At 41.9% G+C, this 14736-nt stretch overlaps 1 protein-coding gene across 4 annotated transcripts in view; it reads left to right on the forward strand.

The window, feature by feature from the left end:
* The window catches only part of SOX5 (SRY-box transcription factor 5), an 891887-nt gene that overhangs the window by 853990 nt on the left and 23161 nt on the right, over positions 1 to 14736 (forward strand). For all 4 annotated transcript variants that reach the window (XM_081129463.1, XM_081129465.1, XM_081129464.1 and 1 more), the window contains one exon: positions 10240 to 10385. In XM_081129463.1, the coding sequence (XP_080985589.1) occupies positions 10240 to 10385 (146 nt within the window). The remainder of the gene's footprint in view (positions 1 to 10239; positions 10386 to 14736) is intronic.

Raw genomic sequence — 14736 nt, forward strand, 5'->3', positions numbered from 1 at the left:
CAGAGAAGCCAGTGGTTCTAGAATGTTGTTGTTAGTGACTTGCCTTTTCCATCACTGAAATTTATTTCTGTTTTTGTGTGTGTGTGTGAGGTGTACAAAGTATACATAATAATGAAATACCTTCTGTCTGGATGAACAGTCAACCATCAGGATGTGAAGTTTGTTTAGTTCCATACCACCTGAAATTTACCTGAACATATTAAAAGTATTATAAAAAGTGAATAGCTTCATTTTTCCAAAATTGTCATTTCAGTAGAGTAGCCAAACACTAGAAAATGCTTCTATAAGCTAATAAATTTAATAAATTTAATAAATTTCAATAACTGGCACTTTAGTAACACATAAATTAGACTGTAAATACTTACTTATCCCCAAATTTATTGATATGGCTATTGTTTGGATACAGTTAGGAGGAGGCTAGCACAGGCCAGCCCTCAAGGAGCTCAGGGTTTAGTTGGGGGAAAAGTCATCTGATAGCGCAAGTCAGCCATAGTAAGTAATATTCCAGAGCACAGATGCAGTCCTTTGGTCATTAAGAGGAGAGTGTTGAATTCTACTTGGGAAGGATCAAGGTAAGCTAAGCTGGGGATAGTCTAATTCAAATGGAACCTCAAAGAAGAGATATATTCATTCCTAGACCTTTTAGGCTGTAAGAAAAAACCTGAATAAAATTGTATATTTCTGAGAAACATACTGATTTGGCTCGGTGTAGAATGAGGGTGTGGTGGGAAATTATCAGAGCTAAAACTGAGAGGGGCAGGTGGAATCTGAGTGAATGCTGTCCTAAGAAATTTTGACTTTCCCTCCAGAGAGCGATCTGATCAGAACTTTAAGAAGAGTATTGGCAGGAGAAAGAGATTGGAAATGGGGAAATCATTGTTTTCTTGTAGGAGAAGAGTAAGTTACAGGAAATAGACATTAGCAATGATAAGCAAAGGAGAACATAGGTGGCAGATATATGATTAAAGAAGGATTGGTATCACTTACCCACAGTAGAATGTTCCTGGTGAGGTTCAAGTTGGAGACAGTCTAGGGTTTTGAATTTATAAGCTAAGCAGGATAGTGCCTCAGCTGTGAAAGAGAAGGCTGGGTTGGAAGTAGAGCTGGGGGAAGACATAAGTGTAAAAATTTAGTAAATGTTGAATTTGAAACACAAGGATCCATTTATGTAGAGATGTTCATGAGGAAATTGTAAATGAAGGTCTGATATTCAAAAGCGTTGCTAGAATTTTTGACATGGGAATTATTCCTTATTAAGCCCATTGAAGTCATCAGAGCAAATAATTTCACCACCACCACTACCACCCCAAATAAAAGAGTGTGTATGTAAGAAGAGAAGCGGGATAAATAATGATAGGTATTAGTTATCTATTGCTGCCTAACAAATCAACTCAAAACTCGGCAGCACAAAACAACCAACATTCATTAATTATCTCCCAGTTTCTGAAGGTCAGGAATCTGGGAGCAGCGTAGCTGGGTGGTTCTGGTTTAGAGTTTCCCTTGCGCTTGCAACCAGGGTATTAGCCAAGGCTGCAGACTTTACCAGGAATGGATGATTATTTTCCAAGGAGACTCACATGACTCTTAGCTGGAGACCTCAAGTCTTTCGGCAGGGGTCTTCCCATAGAGCCGCTCACAGCATGGCAGCTAACTTTCCCTGGAGTGAGTGATCCAAGAGACAGAGCAAAGAGAAAGCCACGGTGCCTTTATACCTGGTCCCCAGAGTCACACATAGTTCTACTTTATTCTTTTCATTATAAGAGAATCACAAAGTCGAGCCCAACTCAAAAGAAGGGGAATTAGGCTGCATGTCTGAAGGGAGGAATATTAAAGTATATTTGGACCCATATTCTAAAACCTGCACACATTTTTAGGGGGAAAACTGATAAAAAGCAAGTGAGTGTCTTAGAATCAGAATGAAGATAAGGCAGGGTCGTGCTAGCCTAAGAAAAAACAGTCCAAGAAGGAGGGGTTGTGAATAGTGTCGCTTTCTGCAGAAAAGTTAGAGACCATGAAGGAGAAAAGCATTAGGGTTTCGCAGGAGCTCACAGGTAGGCAGGCTCAGAGCGGTCTCAGCGGGAGAGTTCAGCAGAGCTCCAGTTCCAAGGGCTTGGAGACTACGAGGAAGGAAGGGGCGGGTGATACGCAGACCAGTCTCTGCGAGCTTGGTGTTGAAAAGTGATGTGGAGAAGGCTGAGTAGCGACAGATTTTAGAATAGAAAAATCATATGTATTATTTCAAAGGGGATAGGAGTTGGAGAGACAGATATAAAAGAGGGCGTGAGTGAGGATGCAGCGAGAGGAGGAGATGGTGAGAAAGGACGAAAGTCCACTGAAGGAAATGAAGAAAAATGGGTCAAGTTATGGAGAAACTGTGGGATGGAGAGAAAGAAAGCTGAAGGGGTGTATTTCAGTTGCTTCCATCTTCGCAAAGTAGAATTCAGGTTATTTGCCAAGAGGGAGTCAGTGCGGGGCAGTGCAGCAGCAGCAAGGAGAGGAACAATGAAACCCGAGTTCTGGGACGTCTGACGGAGGCCTGGGGTGCACGTGTGCCTTTTATTATTGTGCGCCATTCTGTTATGGTCAGACTCGCAGGTACTCTGCTCAGCGTCCTAAATGGACACCAAGATAAGACTTGCTTTCATGTCCTAAGTAGATAAAAGAAAAAATATTGTATTTGGCAAGAATGATCTATTTCCATAACAGACGTGAAGGCTCATAAATATCACAGTGTTGGTATATGAGCTACTTTTGTAATGTCATCAGAGCTAGAATATTAAACTAATGCAATAATTACTGCATTTGCATTTTTTCATACGAGGGTTTTATACTTTAGCATTCCAAGGATTAAGTATGAGAAAATATCTCAGAAAGGCAAGAGTGTATTTAACGACATTTATCATCTGACTTTGTCCACTACTAAAACTTCTCTTATTTTGTTCCCTGAAACATCCCCTCACCACGTACACATCCCTCATATTTTCCAAGGAGTTGAGGCCACTACAATTTACTTTTCTCTTTTCAACAAATGCAGATGTTGAAAGCTGAAACTGTAATAAGTAATAATGTAGTTGGATAAAAGCTACGAACATTAATGGTGTTGTAAAGGTCACCCCTGAAAGAAGAATTAATGCGTTATGCCATTAATGAAGCATGGAAAACTGTGAACCAAAAGATAACTTAAGATATTGTTAATGACAGGGGGCTCTTTGTTATATACCTGTCAGCTATAAATACAGAAAGTGAGTCTTTGAGGTGGGCGGCCAGTATTACAGTATATTATATAAGAGCGCTTCTGATCTGATGGGCAAATGATCGGCAGCTCCAGAGAAAGAAGGCTTAAAAGCCAGGAAAGATTCAGAAGAATGACGGGTAATTTTAGAATCTCTTGACCAGATGTTTCTACCCTTCATTGGCCTTTTTCACTTATGTTGCACTTATATAGCACACTTTTAACTCTTTTCAAAGCATTTTCGATCTATTTTCTCACTACAGCTATTTTAGAATTAGAGATCCTTAACTAGATGGAGCAGATATCCATATCGTCTAGTCCAGACTTGTTATGTTCCAGGTAAGGAACAGAGGCCCAAAGTAGCCCAGTGCTTACCAGGGATTCTAAGTCAGTTTCTGTCACAGTGTGGACATTCTGTGGTTCTATGTTTATCACCCCTGTTTTAATTTTCAGGAAACAAATGTATGCAAAGACCCAGTAACTCACCCAGACTCTCAGCCAGTCTCGGGGTTGGGATGCTTTCTTTTTAGTTACTGCCTGTTGGTAGTCTCTCTGTATTACATGCTTTTCTCAGTCATCTATTTAACCTTTCACTCATTCATCCAATAGGGATTCCATAAAACAAAGGAGACATTTTCAGGTTCATTCATTTGGTACTTTATTTCTATAACTTACTCATGGAAAATATGATGACATGAAGGCAACTATAACCTCGAGTGCATGGACATTTTAAAGAGAGAAACTTCCATGAGGGGAGGTGACTGAACGAGGGTTTTGTAACAGTTTCATAGAAAGCCACTGGCTTATCAGGAGGTCAGGGGCGTCACTCAACGTCGGGCAGTTAACACTCACAGAGCACTTTACAAGCTGCTCTCACATTTATTATTTCATTAATGCTAGTGAGGTTTCACAGATGAAGAAATACCAGGGTGCCGAAAATTAGATGACGTGACCTCCAAAATAGGAAAAAAGTAAGATTTGTTGAAAATAATTTGAAACACCTGTGCCCTTGCTTTTACTTATAGCTGAAAAATCATATGTAAAACAAATACGTAGTAAATAAGAATTTGTATTGCCCCGATAGCATCTATTCTGCCCACGAATTGGAATAAATCTGACATACGGGGCCGGCTTCCATTGATAGGGTGATGGAGAAAGATCGATGAGCTCGGAATTGTAAACCCAGATACCTTCAACTTGGAAATTGGCATCTGTCCCTTGCACAGTCTGCCATGGGCCAAAGAGGGAAGAAATGCCCTCAAGTAGTGAGCTGAGGGACTGCTGTGAGAGGCACATTGAGAAAATGAAAGGCAGGGATACAGTAAAAGCGGTTACAGGCTTTTGAGGGAGCAAATGACTGGGGAGCACTAATGCTGCCAAGCCAGGAGCGGGTCTGGGTTATGTCAGTGGAGTCCTTGCAGAAGAGGTGAGATCTGAATAAATTCCCAAAGACACCGGGAAGAGAGTGTTTCATAAGAGACGAGCTTGGGAGACAGAGGTGGGCCGGAGGAGGGAAGCCCGTCCTTGGAGCAGGACACAGCTCTGTGCGGCTTCGGCCCAGAACTCCTGAGACCAGCAAGAAGCGACACGGGAAAGATAAGCAGCGTTGACGTCATGAGGAGACTTTTAGGCCATTTTAAAGTGTTTGAAATTTATCCTCAGATGACATTTCGAGGGGAGCATTAAAGTGTCTCTTGTTCCAGTATATCTGGGAAAGGCTTCCTTTGTTACTTTTTGCAGATTCATGCTGCACATTAGCATAGTGAAGATTTTGAGAATCCGTGCAATGAAGGAACCTTTCCAACTTAATTAGTATTTCCCACATTTATCTGAACATGGGATTCTTTATCTTCACAGAATATTACAGATCATCATCTTATGAAATGCTCCTGTAAGCATTAGGGTACCAAGAGATGGGTTTTTAATCAGGTAAAGTGACATGACCCAAATTCCTTGTTTTGGAATATTTTGGAATGCTTTGTCTGGAAGCAGAGTGCGAGATGGATCCAAGGAGCGTAAGCCTGAAGATAGGGAAACCAGTTAGGAGGTTAAGGAATCAGCCCAAGTGAGCTATGAGGTGGCTTCAGCAAAAGCAGGGAACGCGGGGATGAAGGAGAAGCACATTGGAGAGCCGAGGAGGAGACAGAGCCATCAGGGCTGGGTTGCCTTTTGTATGTTTGGGTAAAGGAAGCTTAGATGACTCACAGGTGACTGCGTGGGCAGCTGGCATGGGAGATGAATGTAGAAAGAGCAGATTGAGGCAGTGGGAAGATGGTGAATTCTGTTCTAGACATGCTGCATTTCAGGTACTCGTGGAACATCCATGAAGAGCTGCTTAGCAGACAGATGTATGCAGCTGGGAATCAGGAAGGATTTGAGGCAGACATACAGTAGTAGGAGTCACCCCCTGATTCTTAACATTATGTTTAGGACCAATCGTGATATATTGGATTCTAAGGCTGATGCAATAAATCATCAACTGGGTGGCTTGAAACAAATTCATGCTATCACTGTTTGGAAACTGGAAATCAGAAGTCAAGGAATAGTCCTTCTGGAATCTCAGGGGGAATCTGTTCCATCTTCTTACTTAGCTCCTAGTGGCTGCAGGCAATCCTAGCGTTCCTTGTTTTGAGATGCATAATCCCATCTCTGCCCCCATAGTCACATGACCTTCCTCTCTGTCTCTCTGTGTCCAGTCTTTCTCTCCTCTCTCTAAGGACACCAGTCATTGGATTTAAGGCCCACCCTAAATACAGGGTGAGCTCATTTCAAGATCTTTAATTTCATTACATCTGCAAGGACTTTATTTCCAAATGAAGTCACATTCACAGATACCTGGGGTTAGGATAAGAAATGGACATATATTTTTGAGAGACACAACATAACCTATTACAGGTAGTTCCCTGGTTTTCCTTCTACCTTTCAAAGTTGCTTTTTTTTTTAATTGTGGAGCAGCCATTACTCACCTTTTTTCTAAGATTGGACTTGCAAATTTGTCCATTTTTTCTGCCCCTGAAAATATATAAAATATTTTAATTTTGAGAATTTTGTTGGTAATGGTGAAGAAGCAACACTGAGACACAAAACATCCATTTGTGGTATATTTTATAAGGTTACAGAATCGGGCAAGTATGGTCATGATTCCTAACCTGGGTTTCCACATCTCACCTGAGATGCCAACTGGAGCCATACTGGCCTTTGCCTCTCATTTCCCTCCCAAGCCTGAGGCTCACTAAACCTCTCCTAAACACAGGCCTGCCTTCCCATCCCGCCTTTAGATACAATTGCTGTCCAACTAATTAATGAAGGAAGAAAAAAATGTATCAGGTGATCATTTTGGGCCTTTTTGGACTGTGATGGACTCTGAACCTCTCTACCAACAAGAAATGACATCTCCTCACAGACTTTACCATAGTGATTAAAGCCATGTGACAAGACCGCTGAGGGTAGGCATGGATGGGAAATGAAAGCAGAAGGAAATACCATATTCTACTGTCTCCTCAGGTACCAAGTGTCACAAAAACCTTCATGTGTGTTATTTTATGTAATTCTTCCTTTGAGCTTACATTTATTTTACAGGTGAGGGAAATGGAAACTCAGTGAGATCATTATAATTTGTCAAATATCATACTTTCTGAGAATTAAAAACCCAGATCCATCTGAGCCCAATGCCCAAATTTTCCCCATTTCACTAATGCTATTGGGCAAATAAACTACCAGCCCCTAAATAACTGTCAGAGACCACTTGTGATAGGAAAAACTAGACTAATTCACTTAATCTTCACAACATTGGTGTTGTCTGGTCAGTGTTGTCCCCATTTAGCCCATGAGACCACTGAGACTTAGAAAAGTGAAACAACATTGCAATTTATGCAGCTAGTCAGTGGCAAGCTAGGGTTTTAGTTCAGACTCATCCAACTCTAAAACACATACTTCCGAGGACTGAAACCCTGCAGCAAAATCTAAAGAGCAGGTGAGGAAAGCGTCCCAGGAAAGGATATGAAGATGTAGGAGTCAGAGCGAAGAGGGGATCCAGTGCTCTGGGGAGAAGCAAGGAAGGAAGGGGGTTCGGCGAGGCCACGGTCAGTGCCGTGAGTCTGCAGGGACTGGGAAATGCCCCTCGGATTGGCAACTGAAAGGACACAGGAAGCAGAACCAAGGAGAGTGAGGAAGGGTGGGAGAGTGTGAGTCTTTGGGGAGCTTGACTCAGAAGGTCAAGAGAGAGACAGAACTGGAACAAGGGGGCAACACGTAGTTGAGAGAGAGACTTTATGTGCCTGTTTCGGAGGAGAACCTTAGGTATTTACAAGTTGAGATGGTGGAGATGGGAGAGAAGAGCAGATAGATGACAAATGTGAGAGTAACAGACGGCGAGGGATGGGCACCTGGAACAGGAGTAGGAGTGTAAGGGCTTTGCCTTAAGTGAGCTCAGGCACCCTTTTCACTGGAGCAGGAAGAGGCATCAAGGCAGGCAGGTTTGAAGCTGGCCTGGGTGAGAATGGGCCAGGGCTCGGGTGGGAGCAGGAAGGCGAAAGCTCATCCCTACGGGTCTTCTCAAAATCAGAGGCCAGGCCATCTGCCAAGAGAGAGGGAGTCAGCAAGACTGGAGCTTTGGTGACTGCGATTAAAACAAAACGTAAAGAACCACCAAACAGTCCCATTCGGATTCATTGTATAGTGTACAAATGGCTTTTATGATTTCACACAAGAGGTACAAATGTTAGAATTCCATATAGCAATAAAACTAAAACTCAAGAGTCTCTAAAAGCAAGAAAGCGGACACCTATCTCCACCTGCGCGTGAACACGCACCTCAGCTTGGAACCAGCCGTCACAGAACACACGCCTGTCAGTCACTTACCCTGTAACCACTTGCATTCCTTTTGTATCTATATTAATTATTTTTCCTTCACAACGTTATCTTGGCAGCTCCTAAAAAGCATAAAGAAATCGTACTTGTATTCAGTGCCATGTGCCAAACCATTTCACATGTATCTGTGCTCTGGAGAAGCTAAATGGGCCGCAGAAGTGCGTGAAGCCAGGTTGTACGTAACGGGGGTCAGAGGGCAGGAAAATCAAGCTGGTCCTCTTAGGATGTTACCACATGAACATACCCCATGACCACCGCTGCCATGTAAGAGCTGCGTTTCTTTCTAGAACGGTAGTGTTTATGAACACAATAGTTCAAGAATCATATATCAAGAAGGCTGTCCAAGCCAGGATGATACAGTGTTAAAAAACAACCGTCTGTTATAGGAAATATTAACCCCGCAGGTCTGACCTCAGGTCAGTTTTTCATATGGACAGTAATACAATAGTTAATGAGTGATAATACAAGAATAAACGCTGTGTTTCCCGTACTCGCAGCTGTCAGCCTGCTCCCGCCCCGCTCCAGGCTCCCTCTTGCGTGGCCTGCGCTGGGACTTACCACCCCCCTGCAGATGAGAGGTCTGGCCTGCACATGGGGGGGGGCAGCGCTGCGCTAATCTCCCATCAGCTTCTTCAACAGAAATGTTTAAGCAGCAAGCAAGTTCCTCTGTGTTTTGGCAATCAGCAGATCAGATAGAAGAGCCTGGCTATACAACGAGGATGTGTAATCTGACATGATTAGACAAGGCTCTTTAGTACCAGAACATTCATAATTGAGACAAAGAAATAGTATTAATAACACTTTCCTAACACGGCAGTTAGCCATTTTATATTTCCTTTCTTTAATCTTAGTGTTTTTCAACAAATCATGGGATTTAATAGCGTGTTTTGGCAGATTAGAGGATTTATGGCCCAGATGTTTTTTGTTCTAAAAATGGATTAGGGTGTAAAGTTTGCTGGAATCCACGGAACATGTTGAGGCAAGCCGGTCATTTTATGTGTGATTAGTGCCTGCCTTCTGTCTCACAGTCCCTCCATCTGTCACAATTCACCAATGGATCTGGTTAGATTTAGCCTCATGTCACAAACAAGTCCCTTTTCTGGGCAATATCATATTATAGATTCCGTTTATGTCATTTTATGCCCTAGTTAAAAGATAGAGAGAACGAAAGATGAGGTATTAGCTTTCCTTTCAATATTTGCAAAATAATTTTTCTCGTTGGTATTCTACTTTAAGATCATGCAGATTATCCTAATAACGTACATCAAATAAATAAATGCCTGGTGTTCAAGTTAAATTACAATTAGTTTTGTTCCTTACACTTATTATTCTTTAAAAGATATATTTTGGCAATGTTCTGGTTTTTTTGCTGTTGTTGTTAACTCTGGATTATAGAGCTGCAGATACAGGCTGGTCATTTGACCATCTTATTAAGAGTGTGAATTAAATGTGACTATTCTTACCAGTAACCACAATTTTTTTTTAATCAAACAATTACAGGCACTTGGTTACATTCTGTACTTGAAATTTAGCCTCTTAACTGTTGCAAGTATGTATCCATAGCAAACCACTGCCACCTGCGGTTTATTTCACCATAAATGGATTCAGGGGCAAAATGCTATTCTTTGTCAGTTAGTAATGATTTGTTCTTTCTGTAAATAACAACCTAAAAGTGCTATACATAAACTTTAAGTTGACCTTTTGAATGCTATAATAGCGTCAGTAATTACAGTGGTAATTATCGATATCTGTATCCTGTGGTAACATTCACATAATCCTTACATGAAAAAAAAAAAAAAAAAATCAAAGACAGGTTTTATTTTGGCACTACAAAATATTCAGATAACTAAAAAGGGTTTCTTTAAAAGCTATATTTTAGACTTCTTTCCAAATGTGTGGAAACAACTATATTTCCCTTAAATATTATGTTTTTATTACAGCTGTTTGGCACCATGTTCATGTACAACTATGTGAATCAGTCATCGTCAATTACATATTCATTCATTCATTTGGACAAATTCTACTGAGAAAGGACTATATGCCAGATACTAGCCATTACCCAAAAAAGAAGTGATTGTTACGGTTAAAGGTTCCATGCATTTGTCCAAAACATACCCTTTGTTCTGTCACGTCTTCAGGTTATTTAAATGACCATGATGCTGTCACCAAGGCGATCCAAGAAGCTCGGCAGATGAAGGAGCAACTTCGGCGGGAGCAACAGGTGCTTGATGGGAAGGTGGCTGTTGTGAATAGTCTAAGTCTCAATAACTGCCGGACCGAAAAGGTGAGTTCAAGAAGTAGCTGCCTTTCCAGAAGCACTTCAGTTGCCTGAATGCTCGTCTTCTCTATTGTCTTTCCGTCCTCGCGTCGTCTCAGAATAATGGTTCACCTCCCTTTTCCTTCTGTCCATACAGAAATCTCCATCCTAATCAAAACCAGCCAAGAACAGGCAGGGTTGTAATTCTCTCGTGTCCTATCTTTACCCCTTATTGACAGTTAATATCTCTTCTGCCATCCATTTGTATTAAAATGAAATGACACGAGATATCTGAGTGAGCGTTTTGCTTTACAAAGATGCTTAACTTGTATTTGGGGATGAGCTGGATTTGAAAATGCTGAATCTTCTTTAAGCAGCGTAAGCCTGGATGATACCCGCGTCCATAGCCTAGGATCCGGGATCCCGAGCTTGTCATATGTTTCTAATGCAAGGCCCTATCGAGTTTTAGGTGACTGCACAATCAGAAAATGTGACTTTATTATAAAGCAAATATGTGATTTTTGTAACTTGGAAATTATTATTCTACGTATGCCAAGTGAATCTTCTGAAATTATCTGAAATGTAATAATTTTAAACTTTTTTGTCCAAGTTACATTTGTATTTTATTCAGAAAAATATTACAAGTTCTAGAAAGCTCAAAGTGATGTGCTTCTTTTGGTAATGTTTGAATGTTTAATATGTTTTGAATTGAAATTTTAAAGTGTTATTGAGTCTCCTTTCAATAATCCTCTAGTTATATGGATGCCATAGATAGGAAGGAAAGTGATCAGCTACTTAGCAATAACTGGACGGTTAATCATCGCGGGAAACAGGAGTCAAAAGTATTGCACAGAATGAGCAGCTTGCTCATCTGGACAGGTGTCTGGTTTCCCAGGTTTTATGCACAATTTGACGTATACTCTCCAAGAAGCTCACAATCTGCATAGTGAAGGTGAAATGTGCGCACAATCCTGTCACAACCGTACTTTTTTCTGGTCCAAACATGGGTCAGAAACCGTTTCCATCCTGCTCCGTTTCTGGAGGGGAGAGGGAAACATGGGTCAGCCGATCGCCCCGCGCCGTCTCAGACCAGAGACAGGCGGGGGCGGCGGGGGCCCAACATTTTTCCAGAAGGCAAGAGGAAGGATGGAGTGACAGCTCCAGGGAGGAATGATAGCAAGCCTAGAGGAATTTATATTCAAATATTTAAGCATTCTTGAAGAGATGCTTGGACAGAAATTCCTTTTCCTCTGCTCGCCGCGTAGAAATGAGTTTAACACTCGGCCAGATGCTAATGCAAAGTGACTCCAGCTATCCCTCGCAAGCGTAGCTAAATTGCCGTTATTTGTTAAGCGCATTGAATTCAGCTGCGGATGCAGCAGTTGGTTGCATTCAGCAAGCATCTGTACCTTTTTTTTTTTAATCCTCCAAAGCAGAGACAACTCTACCTACCTTCCCCCCCTCCCCCGCGCTGGCTGGGAATTGTCAAGTGACAACCGACCAAATCCTTTTGGACAGGAAGCCTTCATCCTAAGTTCTATGTACTTGCAAAACAGGCCTTGTGGTTGGATCGGGGAGCCCATTAAAGCGCTCTGATGGTATGGAAATTCATCTTCGTGAAGCTCCTGGGCCCCTAAGCAGCGTGCGGCTTAGTGCTGGTTACAGATCAGTCGTTCACGTCGGAGGGCAGGAGTTGTGCTGAGGGCTGTAAGGCGATGGTAGAACATACACTAATCCGGGCCTCCCCGCCGCAGCGCCGCACTCTCCTCTAACACAGATCAGCTGCTCCCACGCGTGACTTCCCGCGGGCTCCCGCCCCTCGGCTCAGCCTTTTGATTCGGTTCCGGGAGTGGAACCACCTGCATCCACTCGGGTCCTCAGTTGTCCGCCGTTAGGGGACCTCATCTCCACTTCCCGTTCCACCTCCACCCTCAGACTTTGCTGCTTTTTCATTTTCCTTTCTCTTTTGTTGAATTATAAGGATTTTTTTTTTCTTTAACTATTTTTGAAGTGATACCTGCCCAAATCTGCTGGCCAATTCAGATGTCTTCGTTCTCAAGAAGGTTATGGCTCCCAAATCTCTTCACCACGCATTTTCAATGCAGTTGAGCTACGTCTTCAATTAAAGCCTTATAGTTTTATGGGGTTTTAAGTGAAAATCTTAAAATATGAAGGCAAGCAGGTCCCTTATTGTAGCAACATGGCAAACTCTTGTGATGTGTAGGACAACCTCTTCAGCAGGACCCGAGCTCGTTCATGCCTTACGTGACCCTTGACCCCTGAGGATGAACTGAGGCTGTTGAAGCTCTCTTAGAAGCAGGTATTACTGTCGCTGCCTTTTCTTGGTGATCTGGCTTGGGTGTCACTTCTAAGTGTCAATGATTGATATCTGTCTGTGCAGCTCATGAGAATGAGATGGCGTCAATGTTATATATTTAGTAATTATTAAACATTAGCACCTACTATGTATTAGGGATGATGCTGTGTTCTTGAGGTACTATATTGAATAAGAAAACATGTCCTCTGCCTTTATAGTGTTTAGAGCTGAGGTCAAATTATTATTTTGAGTATTAATCATGGCATATTTACATTTGTAGGCCTACCTGTGGGGATTGAATAGGACCCCATATTGGGTAGCATATCAGATCAGTTATATATACCTAAGTTGACAAAAGTGGATGCTTGTCCTTCCACATAAAGTGACATCACGTCTGGCTGCGTGGCTCAGCGGTTGAGCATCAACCTATGATCCAGGAGATCGAGGTTCGATTCCCGGTCAGGGCACATGCCCAGGTTGTGGGCTTAGTCCCTGTAGGGGGTGTGTGGGGGACAGCTGATCAATGAGTCTCTCACCAGCAATCTTTCTCTCTCTCTCTCTCTCTCTCCCTCTCCCTTCCTCGCTCTAAAATCAATAAAGACATATTTTTAAAAATAAATAAAAATTAAAATACTAAAAATAAATTGTCATCACTATACGTATTGTGCATTTCCCTAGTACCTACCTTTTTAATAGATTTTTATAATCGCCCAACGTTAGCCATTACAAAGCACAGAGATTAGTAATTGGTTTGACATTTTGCTTCGTAGTTCTTAATGAAAGACAACCAGAATATATAACTTCCTCTTATAATTTGCACTATTATTGTCTCATATCATTTGAACCCCAAAATGAGGACTTTTTTCCTCTCTAAAACAACACTCCCAACTTTTTAAACCCAGAAGGTATGTGAAATGTAAGGAGTAGGTGTGATAAAGGAGATAAAAAAAATAGAAAGGAACTGGGAGCAAGGAAAAGGGGGAAAGAAATTCAGCCGTGTGCTTTCTATCTGCCTCAACGGTGACAGCATGACCTGAGATCCGGATAACTGGAATCCTCTGGTGGAGATCTGCTTTCTTGAGCAAGCAAACCTTATACACATTAACTTTTCTTCGCGTTTCCACTGGCCAATACAGTTGTCCCAACTAGCAGGTCTTAATTCTGAAGAGCTGTAATCAGACAGTGAAAACGATTAGCGGTGTGAAGAAGGGATGAATGTTTTTCAGTGACATGTACTAAAACACGTAATGAAAGCCATTTTTACTGGAACACATTTTAATTGAAGACTTCTAAAAGATTTTTTCATGTCTTAACTTTTCTTGGAAGTGTTTCAACGTACCCAAGAACTGTGTATGTCAGGTTTCTTGGAAACTCTGGGACACAGTGTTATTTATAATTGTCATCTCTGGTTAATTATAGCCTGATTGTATATTCAGATAATGTTATCTTTTCACCACACAGCCCGGTTACAGATTAGTTCTATGTGTGAATAAATAAGCTGCTCAGGTAGGAAGGCTCAGAAAGAAGACCCTCGTACATCTGTTTTGTAAAAAGAACCACCCACTTCACTTCATTAACATCCAACTGGCCGCTTTGGCCATACAATCACCTGCATGCTCAGGCTCTGACCTTGAAGGTGTCCATATCTAATAGGAGATTCTGGCCGGCAATACAAATGTAACAGAAGCCCAGTGCTCCGGGTTGGAATGAAGAATAGACCAGAAGTTTTCCTGCGCTTTTCTCTCACTCCCAATGTCATTATCCTAGGAAGATGAGACCTTTCCCATAGTATCTGCTAGAGACGTACTTCATTACATGTCTCAGGAAACCTAAATACAGTAGTTTCAACACGGATTAAGTTTTAGCATATAATGAAGTAAGGAGCAGAAGGCTGGTCACAGTTTATCAGCTCAGTGATGTCAGGGTTGAAATCTCTGTGTTCTGTTGGTTTTGCCCTTAGGGTCACAAAACATGGCTGCACCTACAGCTCTCCCATGAAGGCAAGCGGTCCAGGAAGGGGAATTCGTTTTCTCTTCGCTAAGTTCGGTCTTCATTCACATA

This window comes from Miniopterus schreibersii, assembly GCF_964146895.1.
Source record: "Miniopterus schreibersii genome assembly, chromosome: 2".
Taxonomy (NCBI): Eukaryota; Metazoa; Chordata; class Mammalia; order Chiroptera; family Miniopteridae; genus Miniopterus; species Miniopterus schreibersii.